Below are 22,638 nucleotides of genomic sequence, written 5' to 3'. Positions count from 1 at the left end.
TACTCTCCTAACTCCTCTTGGAAAACTTCAGAAAAGGCACCTAATAAATTGGAAAGCTTTTCTCAAATTTAACATTCTCCACACCCTCCAACCACAAAACGAGTTGTGAACATCAAGGTTTCAGAATGATACCCTAGCACCCTTGGGAATGTCAACCAAGAATGTCAGGTCCTTTTATTGACATATACACTTTCCCATAAACAGCCCTGCCTTTTAACTGAATCATAGTTTCGAGAAAACCTTCTAGGTCAATCTTAGAACCATTGTATCTTCCAGGATTTATATCAGGAGGGCTGAGATCACGTCGCAGGCACCTTCAATCAATAGTAGCATGTGATTTCGTAATAGAAGAGGCACCCCAAAATAAGTCTTCAAAAGCAGGTTGTTTGGGTACCAAATCCCAGATGTATTATTCATATTCAGAAATAGTATGGATAACCTACTACTGTCATCATGTTTTCATCAGACCGTACGACATTCAGTTTAAATAGAGCATAATTTATTCATAGCCTAATCCAATACACAAACATCAAATATAATTAAATATTGCATCAGAATTATTCCATCAGCATATAGAAACACCCACAAATGTTTCCTCATTAGGTACAATTCAAACGGGAAAATAACCAGTAGCAGAGACTTAAACTTTGAGTCATCTGAACCATAAAACAGAAATCATGCCAGCTGACACATGTTTCCCAAAGCCTAGCACTTCATCAGGGATGTAATGATAATAAAGATTACATAAGAAAGCTTTTATAAGCAGAAGGAATTCTTATGTGACTTGAAGTTATATTAAATCTGAGTCATACACTATCCATTGGAAACTAGATAAGCAGGTGAAAAAACTACAATCCAATTTAAGCGATACATAACAAAGTTCAACACCTGACTTACCCAAATAATAAATACATATCACAAAGAAAAAAATCCAATCCATACTAGTGAAAATTTAATATATACATTTCCAGTACAGTCTATTCCCTATTAACAGTTTTAATTGTTGCTCCCCTTAAAGGAAATATTAAAAGGATCACTAAATACATTCAGATTCATTCTTCCTGTTTTTTTATTTAAAGATTTCCTTACCTATCTACAACAATTCTGTATACTCTTTCAAATATGTTGATTATACATCCCTTCTGTAATATTGTGAATTCGAAACATGCCTTTCCAGTACAGTTTATACCCGATAAACAGTTGTTCCTCTGTATCAAAATATAAAGTGGATTGCTAAACACATTCAGATTCATCCTTCCTGTTTTCCTAAATTGAAAAATTAACTCACCTAGCAACCAGAATTCTATATGCTCTCTCAATATGTTGATTATAATTTTAAAGCATTACCTCACGCTGATTGCAGTAAAGTACAAAGTACCAATGTCTTCAGTTTCTTCAAAGTAATACAAGGAATAAACATTCCAGTCCGCAGAAGGTCAGATGGGTAATTCCTTCACTCAATTATAATAGCTGCACTATAGACAATCCTGGCAACTACAGACTCCAAGAGGGTTACCATACATTTCAAAAGCACTATAACAATGTACCTCTCCCTTTAATTTCTCAAACAAAGTCCAAACTAAGAGAAATCACAAAGACATTATTTTGAATTAAAAAACACCATTAAGCAAAAAAATAATTTAAGCAAGTAACAAAACACTACAAAAGTAATGACATCCACTGTCCATTGCCACCACAAGAAATGAAACAGCCCAAATAAAACCTGGTGAAAACATGAAAGAAATGAATGCATGTTTCCCTCATGCAGCTATCCATACCTTTCCACGTCGAAAACTGCAAGACACCATATTCCTCAAACAAGTTCAATTATTGCAACAAACCTATGATATGAAGCTCACATCACGATCAATGTAAAAAGAAATCTAGTCAAACATGAAAAACACACCGATCTCCTCAAACCAGTCCTTCATACTAGAAACTCTCTTTCTCACACTCTGTGTCTCTGCATGGCTAACACAGGAAGGGAAGACAGAAATCCCTTTGCTTGGTTTAAATTTGCCAATTAAGCATTTTGAATACACACAGCCTCCCTCCTATTCATCACTACCTACAACATCTGGACTGTCAATCTACTTCAGACCCCAGTAGTGAACATAACTAACACAAATACTTACAATTGGACACATTAGGCCCACATCACTCCTTATGTTCCAAATAAACAGATTTGATCAATCGTTTTGGCTAAAGCTATAAAATTAGGGCCAACCAGTCAAAATAAAAATGGCAAAACGCAAACAAAGAAAAATATCACACTGTTCCATTCAGTCCTAAAAATACCCTTGACATGTCTCTCGTGCTCCGTCATATTACCACTTGGTGCTATAGACCAGGTTATTTCTCAATGCTATATCACCTTTCCTAACACAAACACCTTGATCACTCACTTAATTTAGTATATCTCTTTCCGATCAGGCATGTAAAGCTAAACAAAAATGACATAAATCGATAAATTAATAAAGAATTTAGACATAAGAATCAAAGAAAAACATTATTTTACCTCTGTTAGTCTACATCTCCAGATGTCATCATAAAAACTTGAACCTCTATATCCTATTAGGTACACTTCAGATTAACATCTGGTGCTATTCCAACATCTCATATCCATCTATGTCACATCTGATATCTTTCAGTTAGGCTCTAGACTTTACACGCAAATGCTCTAGCACAACACCTGAATAGATACCAGGAGCAAGTGTGTGGGAAATATAGAAAGAAAACAAAGTATTGCAGCATGGACACAATAATAAGTACATAAAAGGATGTCAGAAGATACTTCACATGAAATCCAGTATAGGAGAAGTAGCCAAACAAAAATATATAATACACTTCAGCAAGATGTGGAAACCCAATCCAAATGGCTGCCGGATATACCATGTTGGCAAGAAGAAGATTCCCAAACCAGAATGTCTTCCAAAAAGCATTGAGTAAATTCCTGAAAAGAAGCTCACTAATAGAGGTGGGTAATTTAACTTTATTGAGGACACAAGTCAAAGGCAATATCAGGAGTGAGCTAGCAGCCAGCACTTCAACTGTTCCCTCATTCACACACAACATTTCTTTTCCTCATACCTTCACAGTGTTCCATGCAAGATGGAACACTGCATAAAGTGTCTTGTGAGGAAACTCTCACGAGGCAGAATGCAACACACCTTCCTCCTTATAATATTTAATAAAATAACTAAAAATAAGAATAAAAGAGAACAAGGTATTAAACACATATAAAAACAAAATAGAGTAAAATCTCTTAACAGATGCATAAAATTATTATTTTCAACAGTTACAAAAAATAAGTCTAACTGAAATTAAGAACAAATATACATATTATGTATTGAATCAACCCATCACATAATCTACATGCCAGACTGGCTTTTGTCCAGTTATCACTTGTCTGCTATGTTCTTCTTCATTCTTTGATGAAGCAGAACACCTCTACCATGCATTCCTCCCCTTTTGTTTATTTTGCATCTTCTTATTTTGTACACAGTGTTTTGTTTTTTATGTTCATCCATAACATCTCGTATTTCTTGTCTCAACAGGCATTCAGAAATTCCTACCACGTTTTGGTAGTTCAACACATTTCCATTACTCAGTAACACCATGTAAGGATAAGCTTTCATGATCTGCAAGGGATCAGAACATTTCGCTAAATCCTGGTCTTCATGCCCTTTCCTCACATGCACAAGCTTGTCAACATCAAACCCATTCTTCCATCCTTTCACTTTTTCTGTCCAATCTTTTCATTCTACTCCTTTACACACCAACCCTCTTTTCTTCCTTCCTCGCATTACTTCAAACAGCACTTTTCCTGTGACACTGTTGGGTGTACTGCAATAAGCCCAGACCAATTTGTTTCACTGCACTCTCCCACTGGTAACCATGACTTAATGATAATTGCAGCCCTTCCTTTAGAATCTGTTTCATCCTTCTACCAGTCTATTACTCTGAGGAACATAAACTGAAGACCTGATGTGCTCTACTCCATACATTTCCAGTAATTCCTTTTTCTCTTGTGACACAACTGCACACCATTATCTGTCACCAATTGCTCTGTTATACCTTCTCTATGCCACACTTCTTCTAAAAATGTTATTACAACCTGCGTGGTCACATGATCAGTAAATTTTACTTCTGGCCATCTAAAAAAATAATCTATGACTATTAGTGCCTACTTGGGATATGAACCCAAGACTCTGTAAGGACCTGAAATATCCAACCCTCGCTTCTTCCAAGGCACATCACTTGTGCCCACCTCCACTGGAGCATATTCCTCTGTTTTGTGCAACGTGCCTCTCCAAGCACATGGTAGACATTCTCTCACTGCTCTCTCCACATCTTTATCTAATCCAGTCCACCAGTATTCCAACCTTATTCTGGAATAACGTGGCTAGCTAATACTCATGCCAGCATGTCCTTCATGTACTAATTTCACAGTACTGCTTCTCAGTATCTCTGGCAGAACCAATAACTCGCCCTTGAAAAACACATTTCCACAAATTGATAATTCTGTGCTAACATTCCTGACTAACCCTGCTTTCTGTGAAGCCTTACCTTTGATTGGCCAACCTTTCGTCAAATATCCCTCAACCTTCTGTAATGCAACATCCTCCCTAACAGCTTGGACCCAGTCCTCGTGAGATATATCGCCTTCAGTATAGTAACATTTGCCACCAGCCACTTTTTCTCATCCTCTTCTCACACTTCACCCTCACTTTCCACTGGTAACCATGACAAAAAAATCAGCAATTGCATTTTTCTTTCCAGTTACATATTCCATTCCGAAAGTGTATTCCATTATTCTTAACACACACTTGGTAATTCTTGAAGAAACCTGATCTGTACCAACACCCACCAATGGTCGGTGATCTGTACGAATCATAAAATCCATTCCCAAATCAAAATTCCAGAAATGACACACACTCCATCAACACACCAACCCTTTTCTTTCAATAGCAGAATAAGAAAACTCTGCTCCTCTCGAAGGTCTTGAGGAATAAGCGAATCACCACATTTTTACCATCCCTATGTTGCATCAACACCGCTCCCAAACACACAATACCTGCATCGGTGCAAATTATAAATTTATCTTTAGTGTCAAAAGGTTTCAAAGCTGGAGCTAATGCAAAACATTTTTTCACCAACATAAATTCCTTCTGACAATCCTCATTCCATTCAAATTTAGCATTCTTTGCCAAAAGTTTCATCATACATTCAGATTTGTCCACAAAAATATAAACAAAACAAGATTAACACTTCACAAGTCCTAGGAACTATTTATTAACACTTCTGCAACACTCATGTTCTACTATGTCGGTTCCAAAAATCAAAGTGTCATCTTGAAAATAAGTCACATTATTTTCCTCTTTTAACAATTAATGCATGGCTCTCTGAAATACTGCTACAGCGAATGCCAGGCCAAAAGGCATATGCTTAAACCAGTAGGCCCCTTCAGTAGTGATAAACAACATGAATGGTCTTGAATCTGGATGCAGCAAAGTCCCCTTGATTGTCATGAGCATGCCACCAGTGGTGGGCAGAGGGTGATCATCTGTCCAGATGTACTTATTATGATAACGTAAATCCACACACACAGGTAAGACTCCCCTACGTTTTTTGCCAAAACCACCGGAGCTAACCACTCTGAGGCTTGAATCTACTCAATGATATCTTTTAGACATAACCTTTGCAACTCCTTCCTCAAAGGTTCCTTCAACACCAATGGTACACCTGGAGGGTTATGTGCCTTGGGACATCCATTATCTTGATTCTGTGTGTAAACCCCTTCAGTAGGCCTAGATTTTCCTGGAAAACATTAGGAAATTCCTTTCCCCACATTGTCTCATCAATCACGTTTACTTTAGTTTGTTCTCCCAACACTTGATCAGGGTGACTGGGATCCAACCTAATCTTTAATTCTCTCTGTTGTAGCAAACCTAAGACATTTGAACCATATTTGGTGATATACACTTTGGATTGTGTTTTTACACCTTGAAATTCAAGTGCATCTATCTAATAACCCACCAGTTCAATGGGTTTGTCTCCATAAGCCACTAATGTCTGGAACACATAGTTCCTTTTCCAGAAACTTTCCTAAATATTCTTCCCCCAATAATTTGTAATGTGCCCCAGAGTCTATCATTTTTACTTCTATTCCATCTACAGTGATTCCACTAAACAGATGGCCTATCTCTCTTGACCCCAACCTCTCTTACTTCTAACAAAAACCATTTTGTAGTTCTCTCTCTTCATCCAAAACATTAACATTTTTTTTTTCTTGTGAAGTATTAGCATTCAATGACCCTTTGCATTTACACACTCTCACAAAGTGACTTTTAATTTTACATGTTATACTTACTTGACCTACGGCAGGGCAATTTAAATCAGTTGCTACATGCATGAGGTAGAATACAACAATTCCCAGCCCAAAATGGCTGCTGAACACATCCTGTACACATCAGTTAAATAACGTGGTTACACTGACAGTTCACATGCACACAATGACTCGTAATGTGAAAAATTCAGTAAATTTGGAAATGCCAGTCAGATGTGCAAAAGAACAAGTACACCATGCTGCCCCCTTCGTAAATTCCCTCTTGAGGTAACACTCCTTCCAATCAATTGGGGCAGAATTCCTGCTGGTTCCCGATACAACTATAAAGCACCACACATGTGTTCTGGTTGTCTCCAGTCTTACAGAGAATAAAGATGCTGTCACTTACCCTGGTAAGGGCAGCATCATGAAACATTGTCTAAACCCCAACTCTGTACTTTTTACTGTGCACTTGTACCTGATCATTCCAGAAGTCCACATGCCACATGTGATAAAAAATTCAGTAATGCTCAATAACACACTGGAAATAACAGTAACCCCTACCAAAATGGGGTGAGAGCCACACAAGCCACATGAACTGCTTGGTTTGTCTCTCAGATTCATGCCCATGGAAAGGGTACTAACCCGAGGAAAACCCAAATCTGCCTGTTTTTTTAGGTTTGCCTCTGGATCAAATTTGGTATATCGTTTCCTTTTTTTGTAGCCCAATTTCACTCCGCAGGCAGATTAAAAAAAACAAAACAGAATACTTTATGTCCCATTACATAAAATACTTCCACCTACCACTGTTCAGTCCCCAATTAAGAAATACCTAAGCCCCTATTAATAATATGGGGCACTGCCCTGGATAACAAAGGCACATCTGGGTGCTTGAGCGCAGACAGTTTCAGTGACCTGTATTACAGTTACCACTCTGCTTCCACTGCATCTGTGAATTTATACCTGCCCTAGGAGAATGATATTAGTGAAAGGCAGAATGGCTGTCTCAAAGGTGTGGTCTGGCCCTAGGCGTTGTGCTCAGTGGCCGGGTGCGATCTCGGGGGAGGCGGCAGAGCTGACAGGACACAGTGGGGACTGTTATCCCTGTTCTTGTGCCCTCCCTAGCCACTAGGCGCTTGAACGAGGGCCTGGAGACCCCCCTCAATAGGGACTACGATGCGTCCTTCGAGCCCGTGGACTGCAGATGGAGTGAAGACCACGGGCTTGATTAGTAAGTGGGCGAGGCTTCAGCGGCGGCCAGCGGGGACTCGCCGGGAGGGCCTCAAGCGAAAACGCTGTGCCCCACATGTGGGCAGAGGAAGAGACTGCAGACCCTATTGAGGTGGTGCCATGGTCTCGCACAACATCACAAATAAAGACACGAGGAACACGAAACCCTAGCAGCGCACGGTGGAGACCTGGAGGGGAGGTCCCGCATGGGAATGCCTCACGTTCTCCTCGGACATCGGCAGAGCCCGCAGCCCGTAACACACAGCATAATAACCGCGGGCTCGCTCAAAAGTCCGCACTTACCTGAGGCCGTACAGGGTGCCTCACAGCAGAGGCTCTGCGGGTGCATACCATGACCTTTGAGATGCGCTAGGAAGTCGCGGCCTACAATGAATGCAGCAGTCATGGGCTTGATTATGTTGCATACAACGCCACGGTAACCTGCAGCGGGGCCAGGAGGTGAGGCCCCACAGGAGGCTACTACACAGACCAGGACAAAGAGGGGGACAGCGGCTGGCAACAGAGAGTCCAGACGTGGGTTCAATCACTTCCGGTTTCATGTTAGGACTAGATCCTGACATTGCCCTCGATCACAGACAAATCTATGCCCCGTCATTTGAGGCACATTTGGCAGCACACATTACTAGAATCAGGGCGCAGGGGACAGAGGTACAGCTGTTGTACTCTCAGGCCCTGGTTTATTGGCAGGGCCCGCGAGTTGCCTTGTGAGATGAGGCCACAAACCTGACCCCTCCCGCCCACCTCTACCAAGCCTGCTAGCATGGGCAACACCCTTGGCGCCTTCGGAGTATTGCAGATCTTCCAAGCCAGATAGGGCCCTCTGACCTCTACCAGTGTTTACCGGTCCTAAGCTTAACAGGGATCCCTTGGAGCCTCATCACTGTTTTCTCACTTCCACCACTGTGAACCAAGGGAGACCAGGGTTTATCAGGATGACCACATGGAGTCTGAATAATATGTTCCTAAGTCTTTCAGGGGCAAGTGGAAAATTCTTATGATGGACCTGTGAAGCAGATCACCCTTCTCAGGACACAAACCCCGGAGTGAAATATTGCCGCGCCCTGTCTCCACCACCCAATGCCCGCTGATGCAGATGCAGAACTGTGCTGTTATTTAGGGGGTTTAAGGGTGCCCGACCTTGCCCAGCATTCATCTCTCCATTTCTAGCTTCTAGAAAAATGGCGTATGTCAAGAAGATCTGGGACCATGTCTACTAGCCTTTCAGGCACACAACGGACATTCGGTCCCAGTGGGACACCTCATCCAGCCGGCACTTGGCGAGACGTGCCAACAAGGTGGCACAGCAGGACACGGCAGCAGCGGCAAACCAGCGTTATTTGTTCGGAGCCTGGACTCACCCTGACATAGGAACTGCGGCCCCTGCGACATTCGACATTCAACATTGGATTCTGAGCTCCACCAACTTCATTACCTGCGCATTCCCAAGGAAATGTCCCCAGTCAAATCATCGGGCAAACGGGCAGGCAAATCTACATGTCAATTGCTTTTCCGAGAAGCTGCCTCACAACCACGGCCAATTTCTTCCTCCACCCCCACCACAGACCTCAGTTCCACAGAAACCCCCGCCCAGACACTGCCATGGAGTGTATTCTACAGGAAATCTCTGTAGTAAGTCGCCTCCTGGAAGCAATGGACACTAAAATCACGGACCTCTTGGTTGACTCCAAATCAACCCGAGCAGACAGTGCTGGCTTTCAGGATAAGGTCACGTATTTAGATCATCATCTACACAACGTTGAAAATAGGATGGCGGACCTTCCGGATCACAAAATGGAGCTACAGTTCCTCCACAATAAACTCACTGACTTGGAGGACCAAAGCGAGAAAAGACAGAGGGGGCAGATATGAGGGCCTTCCTCTGCGACTTCATTCCCGCCCTCACAGGCCTCACTTTTTCTCCCCCTCTGGAATTTCAATGAGCCCATAGGATTGGCCCCTTACACAACAATACTGTGGAGTGACCCCGTCCCATAATAGGATGCTTTCTATATCATGAACAAGTTCGCCAACTGTTGACGCCTGCGAGGACCCATGGCCCTTACCGACATGATGGTCAGGAGATCCATATTGCTTCAGACTTCTCCTGAGAGACGAATAAAAAAAGAAAGGCGTTCCTAGCACTTAGACCCCAACTGCTCCATATGAATATTAAATTTGGACAATTCGAGCTGGCCAGAATGTGGATTACGATGGATGGTAAATCTAGAGACTTCTTGGATCCTATATGCTTGCGCTCTTTTTTGGATGGCCTTTCCACCCAACCTATGGATCAGGATCCTGTGGCCTCTTCAACAAACCACTTCTTGTCACGTGACTCTACCATACACACAAAGTCTGACCCTAGTGACGTCTCTGTATATCCTGGGATGCACAAAACGGGTAGATTCCTGGGCTGACCACCAAGATCTCAAGACGGGAGTGATGTGGCCCTTCAGGAAGTGGCGGACATTACCCAGGGGCCGCCTAGGGACAGAGACAAGTCACGGTCCCCTCCGAAACCTTTGCCCCCAGCTGATTGACAGCATAACTGGCCTCTTATGGAGAGCTGCCGGCAGGTATTTCTAGGCCCTTGCTGGATACCCAGACTGTTCATCGGCAGAACAATAAGTACCACATATGTTCGTCTCTTCTATTATCATAGAATGCCATATCATTGTTACTTTTGTTTCCATTGCTGCTGTTGTTATTGTTGTTTATAAGCAAATCACCTACTGGACTGGAGATGTTCCACCCCCCCAACCTACCCATGACCCCATTCCTGCAGTTCTAGGATCCAACAGTTAGCGATCAAAATGGGTCCATCCACCACTATGTTGCGTCCCTGCTGATCAATATCGTAGTAAGGTTCTACACCCATAACTGTGTTAAACATCTCAGTGATGAAGGCCCTATTCTAATTAGCTAGAGTGGAGGGAATAACTCATATCCGCAGTAAATAGTGAGCCACCAATAACCAAAGCACAATTGCACATGAAAACCAAAGCAGAGAATTGACCGGGTTGAAACACCATGAGATAGTGCCCCTCATACGGTTTGCCCTGCTTAGGCTATGCCTCCCATCGTCATTATCAGCTGCCGCCCTGAGGGCTCTCTCTATCCCTTCCCCCATATGTTCCTGGGTATCCACCTCTATATCCCTGCTACTCCCCCTCCCTTATTACCATCCTAGTGGGTTCCAAATATGCATCTGCTACTTTGAGCACACCTAGAGATACCTTTCTTTTCAATAATGCCCAGATCAAAGATGTCCTATGTTCTTAACGCTGAGTCCTGGGGGTACGTCTGGGTGTCAGTCAGGAGCCTCCCCACTATCCTTTCCCCTCCCAACTCTGGGAATGCTATGTTATAATTTTTTCCCCGCTGTCTCTTTGCCCTCCCATCTCTTGGGCACGCCCGGCCGCAGATCTCATAGGGTTAGACCCACGGTTTTTAGAAGTTAGGCTCACATACGTTATACCTTTAATCCGGACACAGGTCTGGACGGTCCTCTCTTCATCCCTCTTGAGCTGTATCCGTCTCTCTCTTCTCTTATTTTCTCTTAGTTTTGTTTTGTCACCTCTTCCCTTCCTCTCTCTGCTTTTCCCCTCCTCCCTTCTCCTTCTCCTGTGTTAGGTCCTACGCTCTTGGGCATGACCGCGGGCCCCCTCTCCCGGCCCTACCTCCCCCTTCCTGCTCTCCCTGCATTGCACACCACCTTCACATAGATAGCCCGAATTGCCCCGTCCCACCTCATACATCCGATAGTGCCAGTTCCATCCCCGCAAGGCCGCGTGACAGTTTTGGATATGGGAACTGCCCTCCCACCAATGATAGTATCATGGAACATTCATGGCCTTACGCACTACATCAAAAGAGGAAAAAGTCCTATCTTACTTGCAATCCAAACATGCAGATGCTGCCCTATTGCAGGAAACACACTTGTCCTCCTCAGAATACAAAAAACGTAATCGGGACTGGGTGGGCCACATACTATATAGCAGCAGTCAACCGTCCACTTCGGGAGCCTCCTGTTCAACGTGCAGATGTGGGGTGGGGATCCTCCTTCGTCGCTCTTTGCAATTGAAGGTGCTCAAGTCATGGACCGATCCTGAGGGTAGATACACCCTCACCAAATTCAGGCTTGGGGATCACACACTTTGCATAGGATCCGTTTACGTCCCCACCGGTTCTAAGCACTCATTCTTTTTACATAGCAATCGTCTCGTGGCTGAGATTTGGGCCTCTCGCTACATTCTGGGTGGGGATTGGAATTTTTCTCGAGACACGATTCTGGACTAAACAGGAAGATTAGATATTGGTAACAATGCAGAGAGAGCCCTACGGGGGAATGTAATGGCGAACCATAGGCTGGTGGACCACTGGCACCTCTCTCATCCACTTGACCGCGAATACACCTTTATTTCACCGGTCCGCCAAATACAGTTTCGGCTGGACTATTTCATTACCGTCCATAAAATGATTCCCATGGTTCGGGTCTTCCGGATTCTGGAGGCAGCACTATCGGACTATGCCCCAGTGCTCATAACACTAGAATTAGGTCTGACTTCTCCAGGCCGTAAACCATGGCGCCTGAATGTATTACGATATCTAACACCAGAGGGCACGAACCAACCCCGTGCCCACATCTCTACCTATCTAACTGACAACAAAGGCTCGGTCCCCATCCCTCAGGTTTTATGGGCTGTGGCGAAAGCAACAATTAGAGGACAACTTATGAGAGATGCTGCCCTCGCTAATGCCCAGAGACTTTCCTGTAGGCAGTAACTAGAGGGTATGATAGTAACGCGTACCCACGAACACACTACAAACCCACCCCAACCACACACTGTCACCTCAAAAAGGCAAAAATAGAACTTAATACCCTCTATACCTCCCAGGCAGAATATGCACTACAAAGGATGAAAGGCAGACATTATGAGCAGGGTGAAAAGGCAGGACGATTGTTGGCAGCCCAGCTGTGCTAGCAAGAGGCAGCTTTAGCAAACCCAGCCATTCGTGACATCAACAATACGCTCCTCACGCACCTGCAGACAATCGCTGATGCATTTGGACACTTCTACCAGACCCTATACACGCCCAAAACCGCAACGGATCATGATCACCTAGCGGAGTTCTTTGAAAAGGCTTGCATCCCTCGTTTCACAGCAGAGGGCAGGGCTCTGTTAGAAGGAGAAATTAGCAAAGAAGAGGTTTTGCAAGCCATTTCCAATATATCCTCCCACAAGGCTCACGGGGAGGATGGTTTCCCAGTGGAGTTTTACAGATGGACAGGACATGAAACGGTGGACTCCTTATATGAAGCATTCCAGGGCGTGGAACAGACATGCTCTCTGAACCCTCTTTTCAATAGGGCATCCATAGTCGTCCTGCCGAAGCTTGGGAAGGACCCCTTACTATTTGGCAGCTACCGTCCCATTTCCCTCCTCAATGGAGATGCCAAGATACTGGCTAGCATCTTGGCGACCCATCTCAAAAAGGTCATACCATCCCTTATTCATAACACCCAGGTAGAATTTGTGCCAGGCGATACGAATTCACCTTCGTTCCCTAGTGTATACACTCTGGACTACTAAGGATTCCAGGGAGGAGGCCATGGCCCTCTCCCTTTATGCTGAGAAAACCTTCAATAGACTAGAATGGTGGTATCCCTTTGAAACTGAGCCGCTTCGGATTAGGGGACAGCTTTATCAAAAAAGTACATTGGCTGTATGACTCGGCCACAGCACAGGTAAACTACGGGGGATTCCTCTCCGATGTGTTCCCAGTTAACCGTGGGATGATACAGGACTGCCCTCTGCCTTCACTGCTATTCCTCTTGGCTGTTGAACCATTAACAGTGCTAAAACACAGATCCCCATCCATATCCGGCATCACTATCCCGGGAGGCCGCTCTGTGATATACCTATATACCGATGACATCTTACTTACGCTCACTGACCTCGCTCACTCCCTCCCAGCACTACGTGCTACCCATACAAAATTTGAAGCAATATCTGGTTATAAAATTTACTGGGATAAAAGCGAAGCCCTACCTCTATCCCTGGTGACCACAAGTGCAGCTATAACAGCTTTCCCCATCTTGTGGAAACAGTCACAACTCAAATACCTAGGAATCCTTAGTAACAGGGGCCTGGAGCAGATGGTACAGGACAATATGGAGCCCTTGTTAGTTCACACCCAACAAGACTTTGCAAAATGTTCTCAACTGGGTCTCTTCCCTTTGGGGAGAGTACAGGCCGTTCGTATTGTTACTTTACCATGATACACATACGTCCTTGGGATGTTACCATTGTTGGTGCCCCTGCCAATGCTCAGGAAGGTAGATACCTGTATACGTAAATTCATGTGGCGTTCAATGCAACCGTGGCACTCCAAAGCTACACTCCTGGCACGGAGAGAATGTGGAGACTTAGAATTGGCTTCTGTGGAACACTCTGGCGCTTCAGCCCGGAAACGCCAGACTCACCACAGTGGTTAAGGACAGAATGCTCAATCTCGAGTAAGTCCAGAGACCTGGATGAGCTATATGGCATCAAGACCCCTCCGCTCCAACCCGCGCACCCGGTGATGCAAGCCATGCTACACTCTTTGTGCCGGGCTCACTGTCTTCTAGGAGAGGACCCTCTGATCCACGCACATTCATCACTTTGGGGCAGCACCAGCTTAATGATAGGGCGGGTGGCGTTCAACTGGGAGGGCTGAAGGACTAGGGGCATTATAACTATTTACCAGCTTTCAGCTAATGGTACGTTTAAGCCGTTACTGACACTATAGACTGAGTTCGGACTACCTACTCATTACTCTTGGACCCCTTTCCTTTGGTTTGTGAACGGCTGAGCTCCATATGCGTCCCCCCATTCGTTCCTTCCTCCCTTTCCCATCCCCCCTTTCCTCATCCACCTCCGCTCCCACCACCCACCCACGTCATCCTATCTATGTCTATCTCCCCCTATCTTTCCTTTTCTTTTCCTTACTCTCTCCCTCTTCCCTCCCCCCAGAATCTTCTCCCCTTTCTTCTTCTGTTTTCTCTTTCCTCACTCTCCTCCTTTCTCGTTCTACCTCTCCTTTTCCCCCCACCGTCCTCTCCCCTATCTACTTCCTCACTCCCAGACCCTCCTTCCCTCTTCCTTTCTTCCACTGTATGTTGCTATAGGCATGTCTCCATCTATACCCCCATACCAACATTCTTTTCTTATGTTTGTTCTCTCTTCCTAGAACCTCACCCCTCTATTTCCATTTATATCCTTTTCTCCTTCCGCTACATTATGGATCATGACCCTCGACATTGTCCTCATTATGGCTGTTGCATGTTATTTCCCTCTCCCGGTATTGCAGGTTCACAGGTCCCTATGGTATCTATTGACCCTTGCCGTATTCACTCCTTTCTCCATCCTGTGGTACTCCACTGAGAACCCCAACTATCAGAGGTAATGGATCCTCCCTTTCTACTCCCTCCACATGAAGAGACAGAATAGTATCTTGGTGACAGCCATAGATAAAAGGCCTGGCATTTAGCGTTGTACCCTCACTGCTGACTGAGGCCGGTAATGATACACCTATAGAGTACAATTTTTCTTTCATGGTCGGTAATACGTAAGAACCAGAATCGCTGACACATGATGCTATACGTAAATCGCTTAGCGATATAGCATATGGAGTGTTATCACATGTCTGGGGTCCTGGCGACTACCACTATTATGGCTGTAATGTACTGTGCTGTTGACAAAGGCTTCTTATTTTCCTCTGTAATGTCAATACAATGCTAGCTGTTATTTTACTGTTACTGCTCTTTAATAAAGAAATATGAAACAGAATGGCTGTCTCAAGCCCCGGACATCCTTTCTTCCTGCAGATGGGAACTAGCTTACATTTGAAATGGGGGACATTGATCCCCTGCAGAACAGTGCAATACGTGACTGCATCCACCTGCAGATGGATGTCTGTGGGTCTTGGGGGTATGCACTGACTCCCTGTAACCCAGTCAGTGTGCCTTCCTGTTAGAAATGGGGTCTTTGGTTGGAAGTCAGGTTACCCCCTGTCCAAGCAATGACCCTCACTCTAGTCAGGGTAAGTCACACACAATCCAAATTATCCTGTGCCACCCCTCTGGTAGCTTGGCACTGAGCAGTCAGGCTTCACTTAGAACACCACAAAAATACATCACACAGTGCTCAGAAAAATATGTAATATTTATCTGGATAAATGTAGGTCAGAATGATTAAAATGCAAGAAGAATATGTTGAAATATCACTGTAAAAGTAATTTAAAGTGTCTCTTAAAAATAACAAGTGTCTCTTGCAGTACAAAGTACCTGGTTTGCGTTCAAAAATTCTCGCAAGGGACCACAGAGGAGGAGATGCATGGAAAACGGAGAGGTGTGCGTCGGTTTCACCCCTACGCACACAGACTTGCATCGTTATTTGCCACGCAGGAAAGACGTTGCGTCGATTTCCGGTGCACAGACTTGGATCGTCTTTGGGTTGCGGGGTTTTCGGACGCCCCAGGGACGATGTGCGGAATCCTGGGCTTGCGTAGCGAAATCACAGGTGCTGCGTCGATCCTGTGAGCGTTGTGTCGAAATTTGTACCGCACGGCAGGAGCTGCGTCGATTCCTCTCAGGAAGTCGGGCTGCGTCTTTCCAGCTCGGCTTGCGTCGATCCATTAGGGCCATGCGTCGAAGTTCCTATCGCAACGCTGGCGCTGCGTCAATCCTCCATCTGGCTGCGTCAATGCTCCAGCTGGCTGCGTCATTCCGGTTTGGCGTGCAGTGAATTTTTCACCGTAATGCAGGCTGTGCATTGTTTTTGGCAGGTGGTGCATCAAATTTTTACTGCGCTGGGAATCCGGTTGCAGGAGTGAAGTCTTTTTGATCTTGAGACTTCAGGAAACAGGAGGCAAGCTCTATCCAAGCCCAAACAGTATATGAGGGTAGCCCTAATGCTATCCTATGAAAGGAGCAGGCCCCACAGCAGTGTAAAATGAACTTAGGAGTTGTACACTACCAGGACATATAGAACACACATGTTCATGTCCTGCCTTTTACCTACATAACACCCTGCACTATGGGCTACCTAGGGGTGGCTTATATGTAGAAAAAGGGGAGCTTAAGGCTTGGCAATTACTTTTAAATGCCAAATCGAAGTGGCAGGGGGCTACTTATGTGGGTGGCACAATCAGTGCTGCAGCACACTAGTAGCATTTAATTTACAGGCCCTGTGCACATCTAGTTGTAGGAAAGTACCATCTTGCCTGCCATGTTACCCCCATTTTTACATGTTTGTCAGTTTAGTTTCTGCCTGTCTCACTGGGATCCTGCTAGCCAGGACCCCAGTGCTCATAGTTTGTAGCCTGAATGTGTGTACCTGTGTAGTGACTAACTGTGTCACTGAGGCTCTGCTAATCAGAACCTCAGTGCTTATGCTCTCTCTGCCTTTAAAATTGTCACTATAGGCTAGTGACCATTTTCACCATTTCTAATTGGCACACTGGAACACCCTTACAATTCCCTAGTATATGGTACCTAGGTAACCAGGGTATTGGGGTTCCAGGAGATCCCTATGGGCTGCAGCATTTCTTTTGCCACCCCATAGGGAGCTCAGACAAACCTTAATTCAGGACGTCCACTGCAGCCTGAGTGAAATAACTTCCACGTTATTTCACAGCCATTTTACACTGCACTTCAGTAACTTATAAATCACCTATATGTCTAACCCTCACTTAGTGAAGGTTAGGTGCAAAGTTACTAAGTGTGAGGGCACCCTGGCACTAGCCAAGGTGCCCCCACATAGTTCAGGCCAATTTCACCATTACACGTGTGCACTACATATAGGTCAATACCTATATGTAGCTTCACAATGCTAACTCCGAATATGGCCATGTAACATGTCTAAGATCATGGAATTATCCCCCATCCCAAATCTGGTATTGGGGGCCAATCCCATGCATCCCCGGGGCTCCACTATGGACCATGGGTACTGCCAAACCAGCTCTCTGGGGTTTTCTCTGCAGCTACCGCTGCTGCCACCCCACAGACAGGGTTCTGCCCTCCTGGGGTCTGGGAAGCCCAGTCCCAGGAAGGCAGAACAAAGGATTTCCTCTGAGAGAGAGTGTTACACCCTCTCCCTTTGGAAATAGATGTTAAGGGCTGGGGAGGAGGAGCCTCCCTCCAGCCTCTGGAAATGCTTTGAAGGGCACAGATGGTGCACTCCTTGCATAAGCCAGTCTACACTGGTTCAGGGAACCCCCAGTCCCTGCTCTGGCGCTAAACTGGGCAAAGGAAAGGGGAGTGACCACTCCCCTGTCCACCACCACCCCAGGGGTGGTGCCCAGAGCTCCTCCAGTGTGTCTCAGACCTCTGCCATCTTGAATCCAGAGGTGTGAGGGCACACTGGAGGCCTCTGAGTGGCCAGTGCCAGAGACCCCTCCTGATAGGTGCTTACCTCACTAGGTGGCCAATCCTCCTCTGAGGGCTATTTAGGGTCTCTCCAATAGGCTTTTACTCAGATAACAAATTGCAAGAATTCACCATAGTTCCTCTGCACCTCTCTCTTCAACTTCTGCCAAGGATCGACAGCTGACTGCTCCAGGACACCTGCAAAACTGCAACACAGTAGCAGGCTTTCTCGACTCTTTCTTGGTGGTGCATGCTCTGAGGGCTGTCTGCCTTCACCCTGCACTGGAAGCCACGAAGAAATCTCCAGTGGGTCCCCCCTACTGCAGCAGGCACCAAACTTCAGCTTCACCAGTACTCTGGGACCCCTCTCATCCTGACGAGTGTGGCCCCTGGAACACAGGTGGTGGACCCAAGTGTCCAGTGGTCCAACTGTCCAAATTTGAAGGAGGTAAGTCCTTGCCTCCCCTCTCCAGGCAGTAATCCTGTGCAATGCGTGAACTGCAGCTGCTAGCGCTTCTGTGCACTTTTGCAACGAATCCTTTGTGCACAGCCAAGCACAGGTCCCCAGCACTCCATCCTGCATTGCTCAACTCGCTGAGTTCTGAGTTGACCTCCAGCTTCGTGGGACCCTCTTTTGTAGTGTTGAGACGACTGCTGTGCTCAGTCTTCTTGAACCCATGTCCAAGGACTTCTGCGGGTACTGCCTTCTGGTGCCTGGGCTCTCTGTGTTGCTGAGGGCCAATTCTATCTCCTCTCCCAAGTGGCAACATCCTTGTCCTTTCTGGGCCCGGACAGCACCCTTTTTCTTCAACTGCGATCTTTGCAGCTAGCAAGGCTTGTTTGCAGTCTTTCTCCAAGGAAACAACTCTGCATCCTCCAGCACTCTGTGGGGCATCTTTTGCACAAAGGAGAAGTTCCTAGCAACTTTTGTTGTTGCAGAATCTTCAGCTTTTTCCATCTGGAGGCAGCCATTTTGCTCCTTCATCAGGGGTTTAGTGGGCTCCTACCCCCCCCTGTACACTTTCACGACTCTTGGACTTGGTCCTTGGTCCCCTTCCTTTTCAGGTCTTCAGGTCCAGGAATCCATCTTCAGTGCTTTTCACTCTGCTGTGGTCTTTGCAGAATCCTCTATCATGAGTTTAGTGTGTTTCTAGGGAAGTAGTAGCACTTTATGCCTACTTTTCAGGGTCTTAGGGTGGGGTATCTTAGGCACCCTTAGTGTTTTCTTACACTCCCAGTGACCCTCTACACACTACACTAGCCTAGGGGTCTATTCGTGGTTCGCATTCCAATTTCTTAGTATATGGTTTGTGTTGCCCCTAGGCCTATTGCATCCTATTATATTCTACAGTGTTTGCACTACTTTCTGACTGTTTTACTTACCTGATTTTGGTTTGTGTGTGTATTTTGTGTATTTTACTTAACTCCTAAGGGAGTATATCCTCTGAGATATTTTTGGCACATTATCACTAAAATAAAGTATCTTTATTTTTAGTAAACCTGAGTATTGTGTTTCTAATGATATGGTACCTATGTGATATAAGTGGTATAGTAGGAGCTTTGCATGTCTCCTAGTTCAGCCTAAGCTGCTCTGCTATATCTACCTCTATCAGCCTAAGCTGCTAGAACACTACTAATCTACTAATAAGGGATAACTGGTCCTGGGACAGGGTGTAAGTACCATCAGGTACCCACTATAAGCCAGGCCAGCCTCCTACAGGTATGCACCTATGAGGAGGGATCTCTGACATCACCTGCTGGTACTGGCCACTTAGTGCCCCCACACCTCTGAAAATAGGATGGCAGAGGTCTGAGACACACTGGAGGAGCTCTAAGCACCACCCTTGGGGAGGTGATGGACAGGGGAGTTGTCACTCACCTTTCCTTTGTCCAGTTTCATGCCAGAGCAGGGAAAGTGTGCAGAGTCCTAAAGTCAGCAAAAATTAGGTCAGAAAAATAGGAGGAGGAATGCAGAATGTTTGGGGGTGACCCTGCAGAAAGGCCATTTCCAACACTTAAAATGGCCTCCCTGCCTGTGCACCGGTGTCTATAACGCAGCAGAGCCACACAATGCAAACGAGGAACTGGCGATTTAAGTTTAAAGCAGCGCTGCACGTGCACAGGTTCAATCTGTATTAGGGAAAGGATCTTACAAGCAACAGTAAGTAAAAAAGGAAGCTCTGACACGTTGTGCGTCCTGAGTAATTTTGATAACACAGTCCCTAATGTCCTTTCATTCTCACCTTACCCAGTCCTCTCCTGGAAATCAGATTTTCAATCACTCAGGTGTTTTTAGACTATTTGCTTCCCTTTTCCTTCTCACATATTTATAAATATCTGGTTTCTCACCATCCCATGTTTATATGGGTTCCAATCCCGGTCCATCACCAAACATCCTGCAGACAGTTCTTGGCATCAGCTCTGTCACAGCACAAACCTTTGGATCATGGCAGATATCATATGTCTCATCAAATCTTGACCCAGGAATCCTCTGCTTCCTCTGGGCCAATTTATGTCTTTCCTCTGTTTTGTGGAGACCCTTAGGATGCAGGAGGTAGGGACTGTGGGTATAGACTTACCAGTCACAGCTTCCCTCTGGTAAGTGTCAGCCCATGGCAAGTGGTGGATTACCATCTGCTATTCCTCCATCATCTGCTGTCTCCAGTCCTGGAAGGGAGGAGGAAGCAGGGAGGGTGGGCACTTTAGGGCTTCACAGCACTCTGACATCACTGCAGTGAATGACCGGTTCATATTTATCTGTTCATACTAATGATTTCATGTAAAAGCTGTGCACTGTAATCAAGTGCTGCGTGTTGTGGTTTGCTTGCACACTGCACGTATTGATTTGCACTGCCACTACCTGGCCATCATTTCGTTACATGTGTTTGTATCTTACTGCTGCTGATTATATCACACTTTCTGCCTTTAGGACACTGTTTATCACGGGACACTCCAGGGCCTTCTCGCATAGAGTCCTGCCCCATGGACTGGCTCTACAGTGGAAACAAATGTTTTTTCTTCTCAGTGATGTATCGAAAGGAAGGGGACTGGGACGAGAGCCAGAGGTTCTGCTCCTCACATAGGGGGTCCCTCGCGCTCTTCGACACCCAGGAGGACCTGGTAAGGACAAACAAGCGAACAGTATATTTAGGACCACTCACCTGCATTCAAAGCTGTGTAGGATTTTTGGGCCCCTAGGCAGTAGCAATTTGTTGACCTACCAACTCAAACCTTGCACATGCATTCTCTCCCACTACCGGCTTTTGGGTAACACACACTTATATGAACAATTTGGTGTTTCTAGTCAGGGTTTTAAGCAAGTTTGTGGAATGAATAAACATCCTTTCATCAACACTGCCCCCACCCCCCAAAAAATCTTTAAACACAATTGCTTGCTTTTTGCTTGCACTATCATTGACTTTGTGATATATTTTTTGTTTTACAAATCAAAATGTTTGGCACATCTGAAGTTTAGTTTATTGACATAGGAAGTTGAGCTGTGAACTATGCAAAGAGAGAAGAACTCACCAACTTGCAATGTTTGCAGAAATGTTGTTAACAGTTAATTTTATTTATGTACTATCCCAGGTCATGTTGACCCCAAAAAGAAACATAGGATCCACCCTTGGATTGGAAACACTTCGATAATACCCATCGGAAATCAAACCTGGGCTACTATTTTAGACAGAGTGTTAAGCTAAGATGGCCTTTCCTATACCTCATGTCTTGTTCCCTGTCCCTGTGAGGTTGTTTCCACCGCCTTCAGGACCCCATGTGTCATTCTTCACCAAGACACTCTGGTGTCCAGGTAGCTCACCACAACCACTGATGTTTGAGGGACCCTTCAGATGTGCACTTACCCTAAACCATGGCTACATGCTACAGCAGGAAGTCAGCTAGAGGCACAAGATAGGTCTTGAGAGTGTCTCTTGAAACATCTCTGGGTTTGAAAGGGAACCAACACTGGAAAAAGGGGACCAGGCCAGGTGGAGTGCAAGGACAGAAGAGGCAAGTCTTCAGGAATGATCAGTAGGCTAAGTTAGCAAGATACAGCAATATTCTTTGCTGCAGGAAGGAGTCAAGTATACCACTCACCTCATACTCTGGCATCCCCCATACCCACTGAAGAAGGAGGAGAAGCACATAGTGAGGTGTAGGAGGCTGGACTGGCTTGTAGTGAGTACCAAGGGGTACTTACACCAGGCCCAGGTATCCCTTATTAGTGTATAGGGTGTCTAGCAGCTTAGGCTGATAGATAATGGTAGCTTAGCAGAGCAGCTTAGGCTAAACTAGGAGACGAGTGAAGCTCCTACAGTACCACTGGTGTCACTTGCACAATATCATAAGAAAACACAATACACAGATATACTAAAAATAAAGGTACTTTATTTTTATGACAATATGCCAAAGTATCTCAGTGAGTACCCTCAGTATGAGGATAGCAAATATACACAAGATATATGTACACAATACCAAATATATGCAGTATAGTCTTAGAAAACAGTGCAAACAATGTATAGTTACAATAGGATGCAATGGGGACACATAGGGATAGGGGCAACACAAACCATATACTCCAAAAGTGGAATGCGAACCACGAATGGACCCCAAACCTATGTGACCTTGTAGAGGGTCGCTGGGACTG

At 45.3% G+C, this 22,638-nt stretch overlaps 1 protein-coding gene across 1 annotated transcript in view; it reads left to right on the top strand.

The window, feature by feature from the left end:
• The window catches only part of LOC138275070 (C-type lectin domain family 2 member L-like), a 151,369-nt gene that overhangs the window by 64,100 nt on the left and 64,631 nt on the right, over positions 1 to 22,638 (top strand). The window contains exon 3 of the mRNA XM_069219068.1: positions 20,923 to 21,113. Within this exon, the coding sequence (XP_069075169.1) occupies positions 20,923 to 21,113 (191 nt within the window). The remainder of the gene's footprint in view (positions 1 to 20,922; positions 21,114 to 22,638) is intronic.

This window comes from Pleurodeles waltl, chromosome 2_2, assembly GCF_031143425.1.
Source record: "Pleurodeles waltl isolate 20211129_DDA chromosome 2_2, aPleWal1.hap1.20221129, whole genome shotgun sequence".
Taxonomy (NCBI): domain Eukaryota; kingdom Metazoa; phylum Chordata; class Amphibia; order Caudata; family Salamandridae; genus Pleurodeles; species Pleurodeles waltl.
This window is presented reverse-complemented; position numbering and strand designations above follow the sequence as displayed.